The sequence below is a fragment of the Pagrus pagrus genome (genome assembly GCF_965226575.1).
Source record: "Pagrus pagrus genome assembly, chromosome: 8".
NCBI lineage: Eukaryota > Metazoa > Chordata > Actinopteri > Spariformes > Sparidae > Pagrus > Pagrus pagrus.
In genome coordinates this window covers 28,632,538-28,655,717 of record NC_140192.1, presented here as the reverse complement: position 1 = coordinate 28,655,717, position 23,180 = coordinate 28,632,538, and the positions used below count along the sequence as shown (strand labels likewise).

General features: G+C 39.5%; 1 protein-coding gene across 3 annotated transcripts in view; it reads left to right on the top strand.

The window, feature by feature from the left end:
* fgfr1a (fibroblast growth factor receptor 1a) overlaps window positions 1-22,377 on the top strand; it is a 38,289-nt gene extending 15,912 nt beyond the window's left edge. For 2 of the 3 annotated variants that reach the window (XM_084358994.1, XM_084358993.1), the window contains exons 5-18: window positions 716-888; window positions 4,570-4,693; window positions 6,376-6,566; window positions 7,748-7,892; window positions 12,173-12,363; window positions 13,385-13,530; window positions 14,413-14,534; window positions 15,016-15,126; window positions 16,172-16,362; window positions 16,500-16,622; window positions 17,542-17,612; window positions 17,721-17,858; window positions 20,381-20,486; window positions 20,581-22,377. In XM_084358994.1, coding sequence (XP_084215120.1) covers window positions 716-888; window positions 4,570-4,693; window positions 6,376-6,566; window positions 7,748-7,892; window positions 12,173-12,363; window positions 13,385-13,530; window positions 14,413-14,534; window positions 15,016-15,126; window positions 16,172-16,362; window positions 16,500-16,622; window positions 17,542-17,612; window positions 17,721-17,858; window positions 20,381-20,486; window positions 20,581-20,757 — 2,009 coding nt within the window. In that variant the 3' untranslated portion in view covers window positions 20,758-22,377. Of the gene's footprint in view, window positions 1-715; window positions 889-4,569; window positions 4,694-6,375; window positions 6,567-6,831; window positions 6,983-7,747; window positions 7,893-12,172; window positions 12,364-13,384; window positions 13,531-14,412; window positions 14,535-15,015; window positions 15,127-16,171; window positions 16,363-16,499; window positions 16,623-17,541; window positions 17,613-17,720; window positions 17,859-20,380; window positions 20,487-20,580 lie in introns of all 3 variants that reach the window. The other variant, XM_084358995.1, reaches the window with a different exon arrangement.
* The last annotated feature ends 803 nt before the right edge of the window (window positions 22,378-23,180 follow it).

Below are 23,180 nucleotides of genomic sequence, written 5' to 3'. Positions count from 1 at the left end.
GGCTTTTCCATTGGATCTTTTGGCCATGCCAGGTCTAACTAAGCAGTACCCTGGATAGACCCTCTCCGGGATAGGGCCAAAGCATGCCTGTCCCGCCTCCATGCAGGCTGTGGTGACGTAGCGCCACCAGACCAGAGAGAAAGGCATTTTTAAATATCCCTCTGTCCAACTCCAAGTAGCTTTGTAGCTTCTTACTGAATCTTTGTGGTTTGAAGTTTAGTTTTAGTTTTTCTGTCCCTGCTCGTACTCTAACATATGATGTATTTTACTGTTTGATTATGTTTGATTTCAGCTCTTTCAAAAGTCGTCTGCTGCAAAGTTACTGCTGTTGAAAACCCAACATTTCCTGATTCATGATACAAGCTTTAAAATAACTAAATAACAGAGGACTTTTATTGTTAAGAATTTATAGGAAATGATACATGTTTATCACATTGGTGGAGCTGTGTAGTATTGCGGGGAGAATGTTTTTACAGCCCCTCCTACTACGACACAAAGTAAGCACTTCATTAGTTAAAGACACACCTTCAAGCCGTTAGCCCTGTTGTAATGGAAATGCAAATCCCCGCTTCACTGTGATGACATGCTGAGTCAAATACATGTGTATGATAAAACCCTGTCATTTTTATGTTAATTTTATGTTTTGCATCTTAATCAAACACTTAATTGTATTGGCTACTCAACTGCAATCGTCCTTTTCTGTCTTTTGCTTTAGCAATGCCTCCAGAGTGGGCCCATCCAGAAAAAATGGAGAAGAAACTTCACGCTGTCCCAGCCAGTAAAACTGTGAAGTTTAGATGCCAGGCCAATGGAAACCCAACTCCCACTCTGAAATGGTACAAGAATGGCAAGGAGTTCAAGAGAGACCATCGCATTGGAGGCTTCAAGGTAAATAATTAAAATCTTCTTTACCCTCTTTAGCATTTCTTATTGAATCACTCCACATTACGAGTGGAGATGTGTCAGTGATCTCATCTCCGCATTAGATCACCACCCTCTCCCCTGCAGTAACATTTCCTGCAAGTGAAAAGCAGAGGCAAGTTTCACATTTGACCAGATAGTGTCGTAGTAATAATACCTCCATGTTGGCAATCCTAGCCATGAGTCTGGATGAAGGATAACATTGGCTGTACTCATTCTGGGTATGCTCTTTTCTGTAATTACATCCATGCAGCAGTACCTTTACCATGTTACCTACTGTAACAGTGAGACATGACGTGTGGTGTGATTACTCCTTTTGTCAACACCTTCCCATTTCCAGGCAAGCTGTATTCAAATGTGACGCTAACTGCTGATAAACTGAGGTTATAATAGCAGATAAGACGGTCTACTGCAGCCTGTGGATTTACTTAGCAGAGGTGTGGACCGGATCTGTTTTAAATCACCTTCATTTACTGTAAATGGCATCATGACTCTTGAGAGATGATTAATCTGTTTTTTAAGATTCTGTCTGAGCCATCAGTCAGTTCCCATAGGGCACAATGAAGTTATTAAAAGCCAGTCATTGTATTAACCAACATACAATATGATCCTTATGTGTTAGTAGACTGTAAATATTCAGGATTTGTACAAAGCCTTTGAATTTTGGGAAATTCTTAATGTTAGCTGTTTTTAAGGAATTTGCATTAATTCAAATATGCTCCTTTAAAAATACTTGATTTTCCACATAATCTGATGTTTCATCTACACCAGGGCCTCCCAAAGTGGGGGCCGAGGGCCAAAGTTAGCCCGCTAGATGTTTCCACTGTAGAAAAAAAATAATCGAAGGAATTGTCATATGAATGTCTTGATGCGGTTACATTTTTTTGTGGTTAAAAATGCTCTTCAAATATGTAGGATCTGTGGTTATCAGTTATATTTCATAATCTGAACACAGTGGGTGACACTTTGAGCAGGAAGTGAGTCAATTAAAGGAACTTGGGATTCCACCTCTACAGAAGCCCTGGGAGGCAAGTAGGAACATTTTAAAGGGATTGGATTAAGGAAAGATTATCCTGACATTTTTTTCCACTTGTACTTAAATCATAAGCACATGAGAAAACACTTTAGATCAGACTTGGAAAATGAATCAACAGATTAATTTTTTTCTCACTTACCTGTCAGGGCATTCTTACAGTACCATTTAGCATATTAAAATAACAAAACAAAACTAAACAAAAGGTGTTTCCTTTTGGTCCCTGGTCTGCTAATAAGTTTCAGTTTTGGCCTTGCAAAGGAAAAAGTTTCGGATCTGATCTACACTATCATCCATGTAAACCCAAATTATTTTAATTTTTGAAATTAAGTGATTCTGTTGTCACATTTGCCTTCTGGAGTTGATTGCTGTGTGTTTAAAGGAATTAGGGCTCGGCGACATGACCTTTAAAATAATATTGCTATGTTCAAGAGCCAATATTTATCTCAATATTTTGAAATCTCCTCAAACGCACTTCATGACTTTTGGTACTAAGGCTCAGTGTTGCCAAAAGCCCAAGATGACGTTCTTAAATGTCTTATTTTGTCCACAATTCAAATACATTCAGTTTACTGCCATAGAGGAGTAAAGAAACTGGGAAGTATTCACATTCAAGAAGCTGGAATCAGAGAATATTTGACTATTTTTTTTTTCTTGAAAAATGACTCACTGATTATCAAAATAGCAGGTGATTCATTTAATAGTTGACAGCTAATTGATTTACTATTGCAGCTCTACTAAAGTGATGCAGTTAAGTTGCATTTAATTTAATTTCAAAAACTTACCAGACAGTTCTATTTTTTCTAACACCTGCTTTTACCCACTTAGTCATTGTAGCCACATTACTGATGATTATTTTTCAAAAATCTCATTGTGTTAGTAATTTGTCAAAGTACCAATAGTCATCCTAAACAATATTGGTGCAATAACAATATCGAGGTATTGGATCAAAAATATTGTGATATTAGATTTAGTCGCTCAGTTTGTGCATTTATGAAGTGCTTTGTGCTTGTATCACAATCTAGCCTACAAATATCACAATGTTATTTCAAGGCCATTTTACGAACTATTTTATTAAGTATGGTTATAATGGCTAAGTGTTTAAAAACAAGCATTAAAAGAAGTAGAACAGTTTGGTAAGTTAAAAAAATCCATTACACTGTAATGCAGCCTTTAAAACCAGGAAAAGACCACACTTAGGACAATGTATAGACTCCTATCACGATAAAGATATAAAATGGATTAATTGCTCAGCCCTAAAAGGAATTCTGTAAACTTCTTTTTTCCCACAATTGCATTTATAGTAACCATTTAGATGAAAAGGCCTACAAAAATCGAGAGCCTTCCTTTTTTAAAGTGCTTGAATTTTGCTCTTCAAAAGCTGTTCAAACCCTGATAATTGTGCTTTATGTACCATTACACTAGCTTCGGTTTCCTCACAGGTGTAGGGTGTATGTGTACATTCACCCTCCTCCCTCCTGCATCTGCTTTTCTCATCAAGGTGTATTCTAGTCAAGCCTTGTCTCGTACTTCCCCAGCCCATCTCCCTCCCCAGCTGGGACACATTTAGGAGTTTTCTCTCAGCTGCTTGCTCCCTTCCAACCCCCCCACCGCTCAACCAAGACCTCCACCCAGCCAGGCAGCATACTTCACCATCTGGATGCTGTTTTTTCAGTCAAGGTGCATAGGTCTGCATCAGCGGCCACGGACGTCTGTCATCCCTCCTACACTATTGCTTTTATGGCAGGGCTTCTATTGTTTCTATCGTCTGCATGTAGACGTGCAGGAGGGAGGGAATAATGCACACCACATGTATATGAACCTAAGCACAGCACATCTGGCAGCAGGCAGCTGGACTCCCTCATCACGTTTTTAGCTAAATGTGGGAAACCGTATGGCTCAGTCTGTGTACATGCATGTTTGATGTTGCCATTGCCTTAGAGGTTGGTTGGTTAATCACACACTGCCGGTCTTGGCAGATTTATGGAAGAAAACATGTCTTGGAAAAAAAGAGCCAGACATCAGTTGGTGCTAATAAGACAGGCTGGAGCAGATTAATATAAAACATGCACCCTTTTTCCTGTGGTCTATGTTAGGTAGCACAAAGATCCTCTGATCAAAACGTTGGGTGGTGTCACAGGAAGAGGGTTATCTTGTTATCATCACATGGCACGTCATTTACCTTGTTAGTTTTTTCCTTAAAATGAACAAAATTTGATAGAAGACTAATAATTTTGGAGAAAGCAGACGGAGAAAAAATCTTTTAGGTTTTCGCTCTTATACACAGAAATGCAGCCGAGCTCCAACTCTGCTGCCATGATTGGCTCCCTGCTGGTCTTATTTATGTTAATGACATTTAATTGAAAACATTTTAGCTTTGACAGTCCAATTATTAAAAGATATTAGGTGCTACATTGTTTACTCTTACCGTTTCTTTTGTGGACAGGAAGTAAAATGACCCACTATATGTCTGATTAAGTTCATTAACTTAACAAAAACAACATATTTTATTCAACTGTGAGTCCTATCTGGACTGGATGATTTTTGTTCTTTGCTGTCACATCCTGTTCTGTGCGCCAGCCACTTTAACTTTGTCTTTTCCCCAAACCCTTTAGGTCCGAGACCATGTGTGGACCATCATCATGGAATCTGTAGTACCCTCTGACAAGGGAAACTATACCTGTGTGGTGGAAAACCAGTACGGCAGCATCAATCACACCTACCAGCTAGATGTTGTTGGTAAGCGATCACCTAATTAAAATCAGTAGTTAGTTAGTAGTTATCAGTACTTTTAGCCATTTCAGAAATTTGATCTTAAACCTCCTAACCACCAGTTGTAATTGTTTTGAATAACAACCATTTTACCATTCACATTATATTTATCATAACCATTTTACATGATTGTATTTTCATTTTTCTAGATAATTTAATAGATGAAATCTTTATTTCATCTATTAAGTCTGCCATAACTGCACAATTTTAGGGGTTTTATGTAACTGAATGTTATTTTACATGATTTAAATTTTATCATTTTTTATGGCTTTGGCTTTTTTACTAGCCTCGTGTGTTACTTTGTCCGTGTTTCTTTGTTTTGTTTGACTTGATGTCATTGTAAATAAGGGGTTAGGATCTCGAGTATGAATGAAGGCTGATTGATTGAAATGCAAATTGAAGATAAATGTATAAAAAATACTAAATCAGATTGTGCATGAGGCTAACGTAGCCGATGACTGACAGTCCAGCAACACAAGGTGATGTAAAAGTAAGGTAAAAACAGTGCAAGGAGAATCATTCACGTCATGAGCATACAGTAAGATACAAATTAAAGATTGATATTTACACTAAACAAATAAAAATTGTGCATTTGACACTTTTCCCGAAAGTACAGTCTTGGATGGTGAACTGGATCTTTTCTCAGCCATTTGATAGATGAAACCTGTTTACTGCTTGAGTGATAGATCCATGTAGAGGAGAGAAGTGATTACTCCTTCAGGACCTGCCCTCTGACTCAGTCCTATACCATCCATTCTATAAATCACAGTCCTCCGTCACTGTTGCCCCCTGAGCTTCTCCTGACCTCAGCAGAGGTCTAGACTCTCAGCAGTGAGATCTCTTCAATGAGGCGAGAATTTTGTCACAAATGCTTTCCTCATGTCCCCATGGATGTCTTTGTCAGAAAAGCCTGGACAGTCAACATTTGGCCAGATGCTTGGCCTGTAAGTTTACTTGAGAGAGTTATCATTCATCAAAATGGAGCAGCAAGAACATTTAGTTTCACAGTAACAGCTCCAGATTAAATACTTTATGTGCTTAACCATCTACTGTGGCCTACTCTTACAAGCAGAATATGTCCGGGAAACACCCGCTTTATTTCGCTGGGAGAAATTATTGTCTGTAACTTGTGAAATTACACAGCATCAGAACAAATTATACAAGCGACCTTGTTTGCCATCTGCCCGACCATTTCCAGTACCAAAACTTTGACTCGTTGCTTTTATTTGTCAAAGTGTATTCTTTTAAATTATAACCTCTGCCAAGGAGGTTATGTGTTCACCCTCGTCCGTTTGTTGGTTGGGTTGTTTGTTTGTCAGTAGGATTTTTTTCTCATTTTCTTTAACATTGTAAGATATTTTGACCTTTCATTAATATCTCATGGAATAATGCACGGATCTTGATTTAAAAAAACCAAAAAAAACAGGCATATTGAGGTGGCTGGTATCCATTTATGAGTGAATGCAATTTCATGCAGATAAAAGGGGACTGTTCAGTAGGGCTGCAACTAACAATCATTTTCATTATTGATTAATCTGCCAGTTATTTTCATGATTAATTGTTTGGACAATAAAATGTAAAAACAAAATTGTGACGTGTACAAATTGAAACTTAAACTAACTTCTGTATATGTTTTGATTGTGTTGCAGAGCGCTCTCCCCACAGGCCAATCCTGCAGGCTGGCCTTCCAGCTAATCGCACTGCAGTGGTGGGCAGTGATGTGGAGTTTGAGTGCAAAGTGTTCAGTGACCCTCAGCCTCATATCCAGTGGTTGAAGCACATTGAGGTCAACGGGAGCCGAGTTGGTCCTGATGGGTTACCGTATGTCCGTGTCCTCAAGGTAGGAGCTTCTATGACCAATCCTGCTGCAACAAGCCAATTAAAATCTGTTTTGTAAAAATTGTCCTCTGTTGCTATGTCAGTTCTTTTCTCAGATACCCAGTACTGTCTTTAAAAGTGCATCCTGATTCAAAAATATGGACTTCTTTTTGCTGTTATAACTGTTATACTATAAATAATCAAAAACTGCTTTTTATAAATTCTTTAGTTTGATTCTGTATTTGCCATTTTTTTCTGTGCTGCACATGACATGTTTTTATTTCCAGCATTCTGGGGTCAATAGCTCGGATGCTCAGGTGCTGACCCTCTACAATGTGACTGAGGAGGAGAGCGGAGAGTATATATGTAAAGTGTCCAATTATATAGGAGAGGCAAATCAGTCGGCCTGGCTGACTGTCAACAGATATGGGTCCACAGGTAACCACCACGCAACAGCACAGAGACGACACAGTGGAGGCGCTTCTAGGACCACCGGGGAAAACTAGGGCCGTATAACTGGAGACAACCTCAGCTGTTTCTCTCCTCCCTTCCTCCGTTTCTCCCTCCCTCTCTCCTGCCTCAGTGCCCCTGACTGTAAATGACGCTATGGAAAATTCCCAGCAGAACAGTTGAAAGTGTTTAGTCTCAGGTTTATGTTGGGCCCATTCTCATTCCTGCCCCATGCCTGTGCTGTGCCCTCCTAATAAGGGCCTCTCCTGCCATCTTCTTCTATTACTTTCGCTCCCTTGCCCTTCAAAGTCCTCCGTGCATGGCTCACGGGCTCTGTCTCCCCTTTGTTTGTTTTTTTTTCACAGCTGTCCTCTGCTTACCTATGTTTCACAGACCTCCTGTTTTTTGTGTAAGTGTGTAAGTGTTAGAGTGTGAGAGTGTTCTGTTCTGCTGTGGAGTTTTCCATGTTGCCCATCTCTTGCATGTAGAGATGAGACTGAGGTACTTGATGTGGTGATGGGGTGGCCCAGTGTGGGAGACTCAACCTAACCAGCTCCTCCACTAACAGATACTGGAGGGCTCTTCCTGACAGAGTCCTCTGGAGGGGCTCTCGGTGGTACTTTTCTGGCAGATGGTGTTGGATGGCGGAGGAGAACGCTCCTCCATCCCCTTTCTCTTTCAGAATCCTTTACTCATCGTTCCCTTTCCCCTCTTGGGCCTCTTGTTGGGTCTGCTTCCTTTGTTATTTTCTAGACTGCTGGCCTTAACACCACGGACAAGGAAATGGAAGTCCTCCAACTGAGAAATGTGTCTTTTGATGACGCTGGGGAGTACACCTGCTTGGCGGGCAATTCTATCGGGTTCTCTCATCACTCTGCATGGTTGACCGTTTTTGAAGGTATCAGTGGTTCTGTCTCTCTCCTGTATTTCCTTTTTTCGCTTTTCCAACTGAAGCCTGGCTGTCCATCTTCACATTTGCCAAAAAAAAAAGTCTTGTTGGACTTGTTTTGTTGAAAAATGTGACAGGAAGCCAGAGCAAGTTACAAGTACTAAAACTACCCCTCTGTCCTCAGCATGGCTCCTGTTCCATCTAAACTCTCTAGATGGGACAGTAAGGGCCATGCTCTGTTGTCTCTTCAATTAAATCAGTAAATGCCAAACAATCCAAAAGCATTAGGCTACATGACAAGTAAAAACAGGCCAGTAGTCTTTTGAAAAAACAAGAACACATAGAAGTATAATTAATGGCCTCAGCCAGGTAGAACTTCACATTTACAGATGGTTTGTTTGGCAGCTCTGATCAGGTTTTACTTGAACTTCACTGAACTGTCTCTGCCACTATGCTGTTTAACTGGTGTTCACATTTGATTCGGTGGAAAGCTGATTTTCTTTGACAAGCACTACAAATGACATATATTCCTGATGTCATTTCCTGCCGTGAGCACAGCAGCTGGCTTTGATAATTGGCTCGCTGTAGTGGATGTGTCTCATTCCTGAGGGTTGGAATGGGCATTTGTCCAATTATCAAGCTGCTTGTCAGTCAGCCACTTCACACAAGCGCAGCTCACTTGTGTTGCTGGTGTTGGTTAGGGGTGTAACGGTACACTTCAGTCCGTATGGCAGCCTTGATTTGGGATGGTTTGTACTACATGGTGCCTCCAGCACAAATTGGTTAGATAATCTCACTAACATAAAGCAACCAAATGCCATATCTAATAATACTTAATACATTATCATGTATGGAAGCCTATTTCAGCCAGTGTGATGAAAAATCCTTTAAGTCATTATGAAAAGAAGCTTTCTCAAAATGATTTAGTAGAAGAAAGTTTCTTGCTAATTTGAAGATACTACAATTTTTTTTAGAAGCTTTTTACTGAGATACTAACTCATTATTTTGAGATACTTAGTCATTTTTTAAATGACTAATTATCATTAGATACTAAGTCATCATTTTTGAGAAAGTTGCTCTTTAATTTGAGATACTACTTCTTGAGATACTAACTCATTAGTTTGAGATACTTTTTGAAAAAAATCTTTCTCTTTAAAGAGATGGTATCTCAAAATATTGAGCAATTTTATTCAAAAAGAAAGAAAAAGGTGAAATTGTATCATGTTATGCCTCCAAACGTTGTGAAGGAAGCCATCTGGGTCTGCTAATGTTTGCCGCACCCAATTGCTTCTGTTGTATTGCGCATATAAGGAACCAACACATTGGCCAATGTAAATTTCAAGAATATTTCTCATTTTGAGATACTAACTCATTATTTGAGATACCAACTCAATTTATTTTCTGAGAAAGTTGCTAATTTGAGATGCCAACTTCGTTTCTCATTTTTTTATACACAATTTTTTGAGATACCTAATCATTTTGTCGAATGTTTCTCATATCTGTATTATTCAGATTCTATTTTTTGAGATACTAACACATTTTTGAGATCCTGACTCATTTTCAGATACTCAGTGTTTATTTATTTTATTTTATTTTTTTAATTTGTTTGATTAGTTGGAGAAACTTTCTCATTTTTTAAAAGATGCTAAATCAATATTTTGACATTCTCATTATTTTGAGATACTAACTCAATTTATTTATTGATACAGTATCTCATTATATTCAAATACTAATTTTTTCAGATACTAACTAATTTTTTGGAGATACTCAGCTTACAGATTGAGTGAAAGATAAGAAAATTGAAACAACATAAAAGCAAAGCAAAGATCGAGTACACAAAAGAATCAGAAATATAGAATAAAATACTACGTTGATCAAAATAAAGACTATGTACACTATTCACTTTTCACATACAAATATGACCAACGTGGACAATTTGCACAGGATAATTGCACTTTGAATTGTAATACACACATAGTTTGTAGTAATATACTAAAGAAAAAGTATGTAAGAATAACTTATACAGATTCACAGAGAAAAAACAAGAATTGCTTGTAGTTTCACAGTGCAAAAATGTGAGGGAGGAACTGTATGCATATATGTACTTTTATGAAATGAACTAATAGAATGCATCCCTCAGATATGTAGCTTGAAGGAAGGAAGTTTTCCTTAAGACTGGGACTAAGTTTGAGGCTCAAATTGAAGATGTGCAGAACCACCTCACACAGCTGGTCTGCACAGTGCTTTAGCAGCTTTGAGCTGATGCCACCTGGTCCTGTGGCTTCTCTCAGCCTATTCTTCCTCAGCTCCTTGCTCACCTGGTTGACAGTCATGGAGAGGCTGTAGTGGGTGGGAGTGGGGGGTTGAATGGAGTGGTGTGAGGGGGGTGCAGTTGATGAGAGACTGAGGGGTGGAGTGGAGTGGTGTGAAGAGGGTGCGATGGGGGAAGGGGTGCGCAGTAGCCAGGGAGGGACTGATTGGTGCACGGACTGATGCCTGACTCTGGTGAGTGGGGATGGAGGTGGGGCCAGAATCAAAATGGTTGAAGAACAAATTGAGCTCATTTTCCCAATCCCAGTTTCCAGATTCTGGGCCCCTCCCACTGCCATTACCATGACCTGAGATTGATTTCGGTCCTCTCCAGATCTCTCTGGTATTATTTCATCAAAGGCACTGTTCCAACTTCCTCCTGTAGCTGTCTTTGCCTTTCCTTATATGACTTTTGAGCTCCTTCTACACCCTCCTCAGTTCCTCTTTTTTTGAGAACTTATTATTATGAGATCCTGACTTATTTTGAGATACAAACTCATTTTTCGAGAAAGTTTCTCTTTTTTAAGATACTAAATTATAATTTTGAGGTACTAACTTAAATTATATATATAATATATATATATATATATATTTATTATATTAGGTACCGATTAATTATTTTAACATACTCATTTTCTTTGAAAGCTTTTTTGAGATACTAATTCTTTTTTTTTTAAACTAATTCATGTTTTAAAATGGTAACTAATTATTTTGAGATACTTAATTCTTTGAGAAAGTTTCTGATTGTTTTTAGATACAAATTTTTGGAGATACTAACTCATTCTGAGATTCTGACTTTTTTGAGAAGGTTTCTCCTTATTATGAGGCACTAAGTCATTATTTTGAGATTCTGACTCATTATTTTGAGATACTAACATATTTTTTGAGCTACTAAGTCATCATCTTGAGAGAGTTACTCGTTATAATGGCATACATGATTTTTTTTCCCATCACACTGGCAGAAATGGACTTCCATAATAATGATTGCAAATGGTCCTCTAATTTAGATACTAAACCTAGCGTTTTTGGCAAGTTCTGAAAAAGTAAATAGGTACCTAGAATTTACACCTACTCCTGAACAAATAAAACTGTCTTGGTAAATAAATTAAACAGACAGGAATGACGGTAGTTGTGTGGATTTTAAAGGCATTGCATAACTACTGTGAGCTCCTGAGCACAAAGCCACATCCCAAACCAAGGTATGCACTTCACTCTTTTTCATTAGAATATGGAAGCCATTACACCCCCAAGATTTGGTATGAATAAATGTTGGTGTTTTCACTGAATGGGAGGAAAAAAACAAGGTCTGAATTGGACATTTTATTTTGAAATGTTAGCACATACATATGCTATTGTGCTATTACCAGCACCAACACACAACTCTCAACACATAAGACTTTTTTTGAGTTCATGCTTTGTGCCGTTATTAGACCTACATGTAGATGTGCAAAGTTAGACATTTGATGAAGTAGAAACGACGTGCAGTGTTGAAACATTGTGTGTGTGAAGTGTTCATATGATGTATAAAAGTCAGACCCTTTGCACACTGTAATACGTTTTGCATCCATTAACAAAACATTTAGATTTGTGTTTCGATTTAAAAAATTAATTATCTGATTCGTAGTGTTAGTTTGTGTAACACAGAATTTGAGTCGTTTGGGTTTTCCCCAACTGTTTCTTGGTGATTTAAGAGACTGTAATCACTCTCACATTAGCAAGAAATGTAAAGTGAAACCTTCAGAGAAGTGATGTTTTTGCTATGAAATAAGTTTTTGTCCCATATGTGCCAAAGGTTCTGGTTTTTAGACAGAGCAGCTGTGTGTTTGTGTAGTCAGTTTTTTTTGTTTGTGTTGCTGTGTAATTGAAAGCACGGGAATATTTGGTGTGACTGGGTAAATAAAATCAGAAGTTCTGTGCTAATTTGATATCGCTGATGACCGCTGACCCTGACCCCTGTCACCCTGCGTACCCCCATCTAGCTGTCCCACACTATCCTCCAGCCAACCACACTTACCTTGAGGTTGTCATCTACTGCGTGGGCTTCTTCTTCATCGCTGTCATGATTGCTATCGCAATTATCGTCAAGATTCGCAGCTCCTCGAAGAAGAGCGACTTCAACAGTCAGCTGGCCGTCCACAAGCTGGCCAAAAGCATCCCCCTGCGCAGACAGGTAACAGAAAGTAGATAGGGGGTTTGGAATATTTATACCTTTTCATCTCTTCTTTCTCTCTCCACATGCCATTTTTTTTGTTTATTTAAAGGTGCACTAGGTGCACATTTTTGGGAGTTTGAATCAGAAAGAGCTCAATTGACTGATTTTAAAAAAAAAAAAAAAAAAAAAAAAAAAAAAATGTATTCATAAACAGCCAAATAACCAAACTGTCTTTGTTTTTCGTGACTGAACAAACTGAATTAAAAAAACTGATTTTAAAGGACAACAGAATTTCAAACCGTTTTTTATATCTGTTGGACCCTGCGACCTTTCTAGCTTCAAACGGTGTTCTGGGGACCTTATTTTTCTCTGAGAACAGCATGTTTATTCAGTCATGGAAACATTTCATATTTCTTAGTTTGTATTATTATTGAATTGATATTGTCAATATTAAAATTCTGATTTTAAGTTTTTTCTCCAAAACCACATAGTGCCTGTTGAAGTTGTCTGCCTCCACTGAGTTTATATTTATGCTAACATAAAAATTGAAGGTTCATTGTAGCTCCTTGAAGTCTTGTTCATCAGGTCAGTATGATGAGTGTTCGAGGAATCCTTTCTATCCAAAGCAGAGCAGTTTGGGTGTTTTTAATATGATCTTATGAAGAGCTGCAGCGATTAAATGATTAGTTATAAACTGTTAAATCATTTGCAAACTATTTTGATAATCAGTTTGAGTAATTTTCTCCGATTCTAGCTTCTTAAATGTGAATATTTCTGGTTTCTTTCCTCCTCTTTGACAGTAAACTGACTATCCTTGGGTTGTGGACAGAACAAGACATTTGAGGACGCCATGATCAACATTTTATAGACCAAACAACCGATCGATCGATTTATCAAGAAAATAAACAACACATTAATTGACAATGAAAATAACTGTTAGATTAGCAACTACTCTGTGGTTTTCTTTTTCTTTAGGGTCAATGTTTACTGGTGTCTGTTCCACTATGGGGGGAGTAATGTCAGTCTTCTTTTACCTCAGGTGTCTGTGGACTCTAGCTCCTCCATCCACTCTGGAGTGATGCTGGTTCGTCCTGCTCGGCTCTCCTCCAGTGGATCTCCAATGCTTTCAGGGGTGTCTGAGTATGAACTGCCCCAGGATCCCCGCTGGGAGCTTCCCCGGGACAGGTACTTAAACATTCTGGAATAAACCTTAAGACAGAAAAGTGACCTCCTGAAAGGAAAGTTACTGGTTTGAGAAAGTCAAGTTTGTTATTTTTGAAAGTTTCTCTTTCCATTATGCACGGCACTTAAACTGCCCCAGAACAGGGTGGTTGTACCGAGTTAACAGTCTGTATGCAATTTAAGTAGACCTCAGAAGCATAGTATCTAAAATTGAACTTGATGGAGAGACACTGCAGGTGAATAGGGTACAAATTTAAACTGATAGATAATACTGTGAAACTTTCACAGCTGATTAGTAACATTACTTGCAAATGAGTTCTCATCTAAAAAAAAAAAAATTCTCAATGTTATTAGGAATAAAATGTTCTATAAATCAGGCTGTGAATGATATGGTATTTTTGTGTATGTAAGTGATCCTGAAGTGGTGATTCTGACTCTGATTAAGAGGGATTTTTTTTTTTTGTGAAAACTGCTTTTAGAGATGTTTAAATTTTCGACAAGAAAATGAATGGGAAAAAAAAATTGATAGATATTACCTTGAAACATCCCAAGTTGATTACTTACATTAAAACTATTATTTTTTTGTATCAGAAGTTTTCTGATATTTTATGTTTGACTATGCAAACAAAGCTGTTTTATTAAATATACCCAAATTTGCATGATTATCCATGATGAAAACCTTTTTCATCGTATTTTGGCCATTTTCTTTCCACACATTTTCTTTCCAACACATTTTTAGACAAAATGTCACCTTCAGTGTCTCCCTTAAATTTCAAATCTTCTTCAAGAATAGGAATAAAAGGCCAAACATTTTCAGACAGAGAGACAATTTGTATTTAAATTGTATTTAAATTGTTAATCTCACGTGTCTTCTCCCACTTACAGACTTGTTCTTGGGAAGCCGCTGGGTGAAGGCTGCTTCGGCCAGGTAGTGATGGGTGAGGCGCTGGGTCTGGACAAAGAGAAGCCAAACCGTGTCACCAAGGTTGCAGTCAAAATGTTGAAATGTAAGTATGCTGTCATGTTAGTATACAGTATAGTAAGTAAGTCAATAAGAATGTGATGGATTTGCAGCTCCATAGTGTTTAGTAATAGATTGTACAGAAGCCTCCTGTCCAGACTTTAGGGACAAGAAAACTTCTGACACAAAACTGTGATGAGCAAATACTAAGAAACATCTGCCATTGGATCACAGCCACTGTGTAAATGGGACAGCAGAGTAAAAATGTATGAGAACCCTTGACATCCCATATAAAGCAGTGTTCATTAAACTGTACAAAGCAGTGAGGATAGAGGGAAAGTAGCATTTATTTTCTAGCACTTTAAGTGCCTTTCCTCTGGGAGCATTCTCCAAGACAAACGCCAGCCTATACCCACAACAGCTGTAATGTTAGTGTGCAAGGTGATTATTGTGAGGCATTTTTGGGCCCTTCCACAACAGAGCATCGTCTAATTACCCTAATATGATTTATTTCTCTTCCCCTCCAGCTGACGCCACAGAGAAAGACCTGTCAGACCTGATCTCTGAGATGGAGATGATGAAGATCATTGGGAAGCACAAGAATATCATAAATCTGCTGGGAGCCTGCACACAAGATGGTAGGATCAGACAGTCAGGGGTCTGCTGTTGACCTGCCCTGACCAACACATACATACACACACACACTGTTGTCCCTCAGACATGAACCTTATTTTTAGGGATGTGTATAACGGCAGAGTAAATGATTCTGACAGCAACTTCCGAGCTTGCAATTTGAATCGAGCACAGCTGCTGCCATTTCTCTTCAATCATCCCTGACAGAAAACTAAAGGAAACCAACCTCTAATGACCGTGCAGGGCTTCAATATTCCAACACAAAGCTTTTTGTTAACTCCATTTTATTTACTAACTGTTACCAACTCATTTGCATTCAGCTGTTAATCTCAAAGCATTCATAGTCTCAGCCAATATTTGCAGGTTATGTTTGTTAACTTGCTATAACCCATTATCTCACGTTGTTATCTCCTCACCCCCACGCTGATGGAAAGTCAGGTGACGTTCACAAAACATTTCTGGAGCTTCGCAGCAAAATATTTGACCCGCATTCTCCCAAAGAACTAAAGTAGCAAGGAATTGTTTTGAAATGTGAAAAACAAACAAAATAAAACCATACTCCATAAACCATTATGCTCTTCCAGCATAATGCAAGTCTCCGCACGTCCCGAGATCCCAAATTGATTTGAAAAGATATTCCCACCCTTATTTAAGTCTTCACTGTAGGACTCTGGAGACTTGGATTACACCGGCTCAGCAATACAAAGCAATGTTTGTTTTGATTTTTTATTATTCAGCATGGGGTTGAGTCAAGCCCCCAGGAGGAGCACCAGGCTTTGAAGCCAACTTTCATAGTGGCCAAACTGTGTAATTACAATGTCACAAGATGCACTGGGGCCCAAAAACACTTTTCCCATCATTTTACATTGTGAAAATAGCAGCTAAAAAAACTGTATAAAAACGGCATGACTTAGAGAAACAGCAGCCCGCTGCTGCCACAAATTTAACCGAGTGTCCTGGGTTCGCAGAACTGAAAATAATAACGTTACGCTTTTATGGTGTTGATTTTATGATGACTTACTCATTTCTTTCATCCAATCCTCCATCCAGGTCCTCTGTACGTGATAGTAGAGTATGCATCCAAAGGCAACTTGCGGGAGTACTTGCGAGCTCGACGGCCACCAGGCATGGAGTACTGCTACAACCCAGACCAGGTGCCTGTGGAGAACATGTCCATCAAAGACCTGGTGTCCTGTGCTTACCAAGTGGCCCGAGGGATGGAGTATTTGGCCTCCAAAAAGGTAACAACAAAGCACAACCAGCCATTCACAGCCTTCCATATTACATTTACAGGATCAGGTAGAACAACACCTCTCTATGAAAACTGTGTCTGACTTTCAACTTTCAGCTCTAGTAATGTCTGCTTCTATTCATGCAGTGCATCCACAGAGATCTTGCTGCCCGCAATGTTTTGGTAACAGAGGACAGCGTGATGAAAATAGCTGACTTTGGCCTGGCAAGAGATATCCACCACATCGATTACTATAAGAAGACCACAAATGTGAGTATTTTTATTCTTTGTTAAAATGAGAATTCTGATATTTTCCTGAGTCTTATATTTACACATTTTAGTGTGTAAAGGATTCATACTTACCAAAAGTTTTTGGAATTGGTCCAGTAGACACAGCTGCAATGACTGCAATGTAATCCTTGGGGCAACTCAGACTGACGAAGTTACGTCCACTAAAAGTGCTTTTTTTGTGTGTCTGACAAGAAGTCTCACTATTAAATCGTGCGAGAGCTCAGTTGTTGTAGGAAGACAATGGTGGTAAGGTGAGTCAGAGTTGGAGAGAGCAGTTTGGAGTTAACCTCGAGGAACTGCTGCAACAATTTATTCATGAAGTCACGACTAAATATTTTATGATTTTGCCAATCTAGGCTGTAACAACTCACCTTTTGAGAGACCTCTGTTGTCAGACACTTACAATAACAATTTCAGCCAGTCAGGTGCAAAAATAAGCACATTTAGTGGATGGAACTTTGACGTCCACAGTTGCCCCAAAGGATTACATTGCAGCTGTTTCGCAGTAGCCAGCTGAGGCAATCTACTGGACCGAAACCAAAACTTGTGGTAAGTATGACTTATTTGCATACCAAAACATGTTAATATAGGGTCCGGGCTTAGAAATATCAGAAATCCCCTTTTTAATGTTGTTTACCTATCTGAGAACATGTTCGGTTTTTGAATAGCAAAGGCGATAATGCAAGCACTGGCACGATGACATGTTGACGACCTGATGGAGGAGCCTGTCACCTGCAGCCATTTTCAGCTCATTGTGGCTGTTTCTGTTTGAACTATCCTCCCTGCATCATTTCAAACTGATCTGATTAAACAGTGCAGAATGACGCTGCTCAGCATCCTCTGAAGTGGAAAAAGCCTAGCACTGTAAATAGCCGTAACCTGCATTCCTTCTCCCCAGGGTCGTTTACCAGTCAAGTGGATGGCTCCTGAGGCTCTGTTTGACCGGATATACACACACCAAAGTGATGTGTGAGTATCACGTCTTGTTACTTTTCTAATTCAGCCTCCTCATGGAATGTGAGGAAAACATTTAGTCATGCAGAAAATCTAGACATTCCCGTGTGATTCTGTCTGCAGCTGGTCATTTGGGGTGTTGCTGTGGGAGATCTTCACACTGGGTGGCTCTCCATATCCAGGGGTCCCTGTTGAAGAGCTGTTCAAGCTGCTGAAGGAAGGTCACCGCATGGACAAGCCCTCAACATGCACTCATGAGCTGTAAGGACACGCTGCACACAACAAATCAAACCTCCTCTTCTGTTGGTGCCTGAACTGTTGGCCAGAATTTCCTTATTTGGTAAAAGTAACAGGGTAATATTAACTTGATCTGGAGTCTAATTAAAATTTTGGTTGAGGAGTTACAGAACACTAATAATCGCAAGAACACTGTCAGCCCACCTACTGAAGCCAGAGATTCTGAGATACTAATAGTATCAAATACAGATGCAAATTTTAAGCAATTTGGCATTTTTTTCAGTTTTAACCACTGACTTCATCTTTGTTCAATGCAAAATCAGACGAGGCAACAGTATGACCAAGTTACTTGAACAATAAGTGTTATTGTTATTATATGTAGGTTATATGTGCAGTAGAGACTGTTTTAGGCTTGGGCAATGTCAAAAATTTGATACCATGATATTTTCCCATCCAAATGATCCATGATAGAAGATATCATTGTTCTTTGAACTGTGCTGGGTGATGGACACTGGGGGTGAGATTGCAAATTTGTTGTGTTGTCCTGTTTAGTTAACACCTGCTTACGGCAAAGACGACATGCAGTCTCATTCAAATCCCTTGGCTCGCCATTTTCTTTCCTGTTAAACCCAAAATATTGCCAAATTGGTGAGCTGGTGTTCTTTAAAAACAAAGTCCTCCAACCTGTAGTAACCTCCCAAATATTGATAAGCTTTTCCTCCGCTGCATTTTCTTTCCAAAATAAAAGCCTGATCTATTTATCTGCCCATTATTTTATCTATTCTTGTAGTGTATAAAATGAGAAGAAAAAAAATGTGAAAAATGCTTATCACAATTTCCCAGAGCCCAAAGTGACATGTTCAAATCCTGTTGTGTCCATCCCACAGTCCAAAACCTAAAGACTCTTTATTCAAAAGCAGCAGATTTCACATTTAAGAAGCCAATGTTGGACATTTTTCCTTAGAGAATGACTGAAATGATCGATTATCTGCCTCTAAGTGGCTCCAGTCTGCACTGGCGTCTCGCAACTGCGGCAAACCTGTAACATCCGCTGTGTTTTACTGTTTCATCGTGTTCACTTTCAGCTGTTTCGGGGGTCATGTTTACCGTTTAGTTACTCCTGGTGAAACGCATTTTTTCCTGTAATGCTGCTTCATAATACAAGCTTTTAAATGACTTAATAACAGGGGGCTTTTATTGTGAAGAAGTTATAGGAAATGAAAAGTGTTTGTAGCTGAATTAGTGGAGCCACTTTGTTAGCAGTGATTCTTCCATAGTACTGTGAGGATCAGGACAACTGCATCATTGGTTGAAGACACACCTTCAAGCAGGTAGCCCAGCTGTGGTGGAAATTCAAATCCTTGCTGCACCGAGTCAAACTGAGTAGAGGCAGGCCGGCAGATGTAATGGAAAAATGGCATAAAAGTCTTGTGGTTTTTCTGTTTTTGTGCTCACATGGTCACAACCACACTTACTCTGAAGCAGATGTTGTTGACGTCAATGACAACTATTGAGGGAGAGTGTGTTGTGATTGAAACCCTCTTTTTCCAATTTGACCTGTCGTTGCCAAGAAAAAATATTAATAGTTATCAAAGTAAAGGTGAGTGTTGCCTGCACCCACTAACCTGAAAGTATTTGGCACCTGGTACAGTCTGTGCAACTTTTTAAAATCAGAAAGGTGAGTCACTGCTGGGTCTCATGTTCGGCCCAAACAGTTTGCATTAATATTTACATAACCCGCAATGTTGTATATCAGAAAAATCCAGGTGCTTAGCAACGTAATAAAGGGTCCCTACTGTTGTTTGTGTGACGACCAATAAAATTAAACACTTAAAGGTTGAGTGAGCTCCAAATGGAATATTTTGTTCAGCTTCATTTTTAGACCTTCCTGCTACAGGCTGACTCTGACCGCTCTCACAAGTATCAAAGGGACAGATCACCTCAAAATCCAAAAGCCATTAATGTTTACATGCAGCGCAGTCAGGAGCACGAGCCTTTTGACCATGAGTAGATGCATGTATCCCTCTGCGCTGTGATACAGAAGGGATAACCAGGTCATGATTTCTGGAAAAAGACATTGCTGTTGAGTTTTTCAAGGAGCAGGCAACTCACACCAAAACCAGAATGGCACTCAGTAGAGCACATACCTCCACTAATGCCAAACAGTCCCCTTAAATCAGTCAAGCCTGATCACCATTGGTACGTCTCTGAATCCCCATCATCTCAGCTGCATATCGGTGGTAGCTGCAGTTTGCACTCTTTATGAAAAAATCCTCGACCTGTCCCTTTATTTGGATCCACACTAAAAGTTAATGAGGTCTATTCTGTGCTGAGACCCATCCTCCATGTAATCCTGCTGACAAACTAACCATCAAAAAGACAGACACAGCTGAAAAATAACCTTGACAAAGGTAACAATCTAGACAAAATGGCACCACACACGGGAGGACAAGATGCAGTTTAAACTTTTAGGTGTACTGTCCCTTTATCATCCTATTACATATGTTTGTAAAAAAAGTCACTTTTAATTCTCTCAATCTCTGCAGGTATATGATGATGAGGGACTGCTGGCATGCTGTGCCCTCTCATAGACCCACATTCAAACAGCTGGTGGAGGATTTGGATCGCTGCCTCGTCATGACATCCAACCAGGTGAGTCCTCCTGACCTCACCATACGAGGAAGAAGCAGAAATGTATTATGTGGAAGTGAAATGTTGATGTTTTGTCCTCTCTTTGTGCCCACAGGAGTATTTGGAGCTGTCAGTGCCTCTGGACCAGTACTCCCCGAGCTACCCGGACACCCGCAGCTCAACCTGCTCCTCCGGCGAGGACTCGGTCTTCTCCCACGATGCTGGAGCTGAGGAGCCCTGCCTGCCAAAGTTCCCCCCCCACTCCAACGGAGCAGCCATTAAGAAACGCTGATACCTCAGTCTCCATTCAGACAAACATTAATTTTCCCCCCTCTCCTTGCCTCATGGGGTTGGACTCTTCCCCTCATTCCCAGAGATGAAGCTAATAAACACTGGTGCTCTGTGAGAAAGGAGCTCGGAGGACACCTCAGAGAACTTGTCGGATCACGTGGACTGAAGGGTGCAGCCGTGTTCCAATTCTGGTGGTGACGATGTTTATGGGGCACTTTGTCTTAACGGGAGTAGCAGTTGAAAATACAGCAGACTCCCACTCTTCTCTCCACTTTGGGCATTCCACGGGTCAGGAGAACCAAACGGACTGACTGTCAGGTTTTTGTTTGTTATGTTGTTTTTCCTTCCTGTCGGTAGAGAAGGATGACTTTCTACCTTTCAGACCAAATCCAGAGAATATAAACCACCACGGGACATTCAGCATCATTCACTCTCTTCTTGTAAATACAGTTAGAAAATTATAAATATGAATATATATTTACATTGTACTCTTATTTTTATTACCATAATTGGTTTATTTTCTTTTGTACAAGTTGTGTTTGATCTGTTTTTTAATATAGTCTGTAGCGGCAGTTGTTACATGAGAATATCTTAAAATTGCTGAGAATTACATGGCCAGTTGTTTTGCTGTATCACAGCTTTGATTCCCCTAAATTTACTGCATAATCACCAATGGAAAATATATATATTGGGTTTTCTATTTTTTATCCGTAAATGTTTCTCATCACACAACCTGCAATACAGTAACAGTGTTTGGGGAAAAAATAGACTCAATATTAGGTGTGTGTGTGTGTGTGTGTGTGTGTGTGTGTGTGTGTGTGTGTGTGTGTGTGTGTGTGTGTGTGTGTGTGTGTGTGTGTGTGTGTGTGTGTGTGTGTGTGTGTGTGTGTAATTTTTCTCTTGTCTCATTTAAGATAAATTTCCTTCAAGGATGGTCACAACTCTAAATATTCCTGGTTGTATGCCATGCTTATGAAAATGATCTGCTTCAGTCAACATCATGCACTTCCACTGTGCATGCCTTCCATGTGATGAACTTATCTTCTACTGTAAATGCTTTAACAGGAGTTACATTTGCTGCCACATAACTTCTGATTTAAGGGTTGCAGAACATGTATGTCATCGTTAAAGGATTACATTAAATAAAATGCTATTGAAAACAAACTGCTGAAGCTTTCAGCATCTGAACTCGACTCCATAAAGGAGGTCTATAAATATCAAGATTTTCATGTTTGTGATGTAAATCATGTTTACAGAGATGGAACGAGGGCTACTTCAATCTCCCACCCATTTAACACTGGTTGCTGGGGGCTGATAAGATATGATAATGTGCTGCTGACATCAGAAGTTGGCAGAATGTTGGCAAGCGCATGTGATTTATGGCCGTGGGAATGGCTTGGCAAGTGCTGGTGCTACACTTTCATCCGTCAGCCACACCAACCATGATGCCCGTGTCTGGCTCTGGCTTCCTGTCCATTGGCTGATGCATCACCTGGATTGCAGTCACCACGCAACAGGCTAAAATCAGCCGCACAGGAAGACTCAACCTTTTTAAAAGCTGGCTCTTAGAGTGCAGTAAGCCTTCTGTGCATACTGTTTTACAGCAGAGAGGAGAACAGTTGATTTAGAGCTTGATACTTTTATTCCAACAATTACATGAATTAAAGTAAATGAAAATGAACACCGACATGTCATGGCCTACAAGGATACAAGAGAGCACTTCAGGACTCGAACATTGTTTTTGGGAGAAAATATCGCCAGATCCTGGAAACGGGAGTAATAAAAAGTATCATCTGTGCTGATGTTGAGGTGATGATGAAGAGCTGTGTTTAAGGATAGAGAGGACAGGAGAGGCCTCACTTTATAACCTGCTAATGGTGCAGAACAAGCAGCAGAACTGCCATTAGGTGGAGGCTATTATCACTTCTGACAGATGGCACAAGAGGAGTTTGGTAGAGTAGCTCATTCACTATCGTGCAGTATAGCAACAGTTAAGCTATCAGTGTCTTTATTTTGCTCTGATGGAGACACACAGGGGAAGGTGTTCATTATTATCTGACAGTAATTAAATGTTTTCTCATCACAGAAGAAAGAAGACACTGCCACGTCCTGTTTTTGTCTCCTCAGAGAAATTACTATCTGATGACTTGTAAGGAGAATGTTAATTGATTTGGGAATAATGGAATTTCAGACATCTGAGCGTCAACCACTAACTGGTATGTTGAGCTCCAGTCACGCCCATGCTCATTTCTGGTCACCCAAGTATAATGTGTCCCATTATAACAGCGTCGAAAATACTCAATCATTTATATTCATGTAACAAATGCAGTTGTCCAAAATGTGGTAATCATTATTGCATCTTCTCTGGGAATGCAACAAGTCAAAGAACGGGGATTTCAAAACATATCTTACAGCAAAATAATA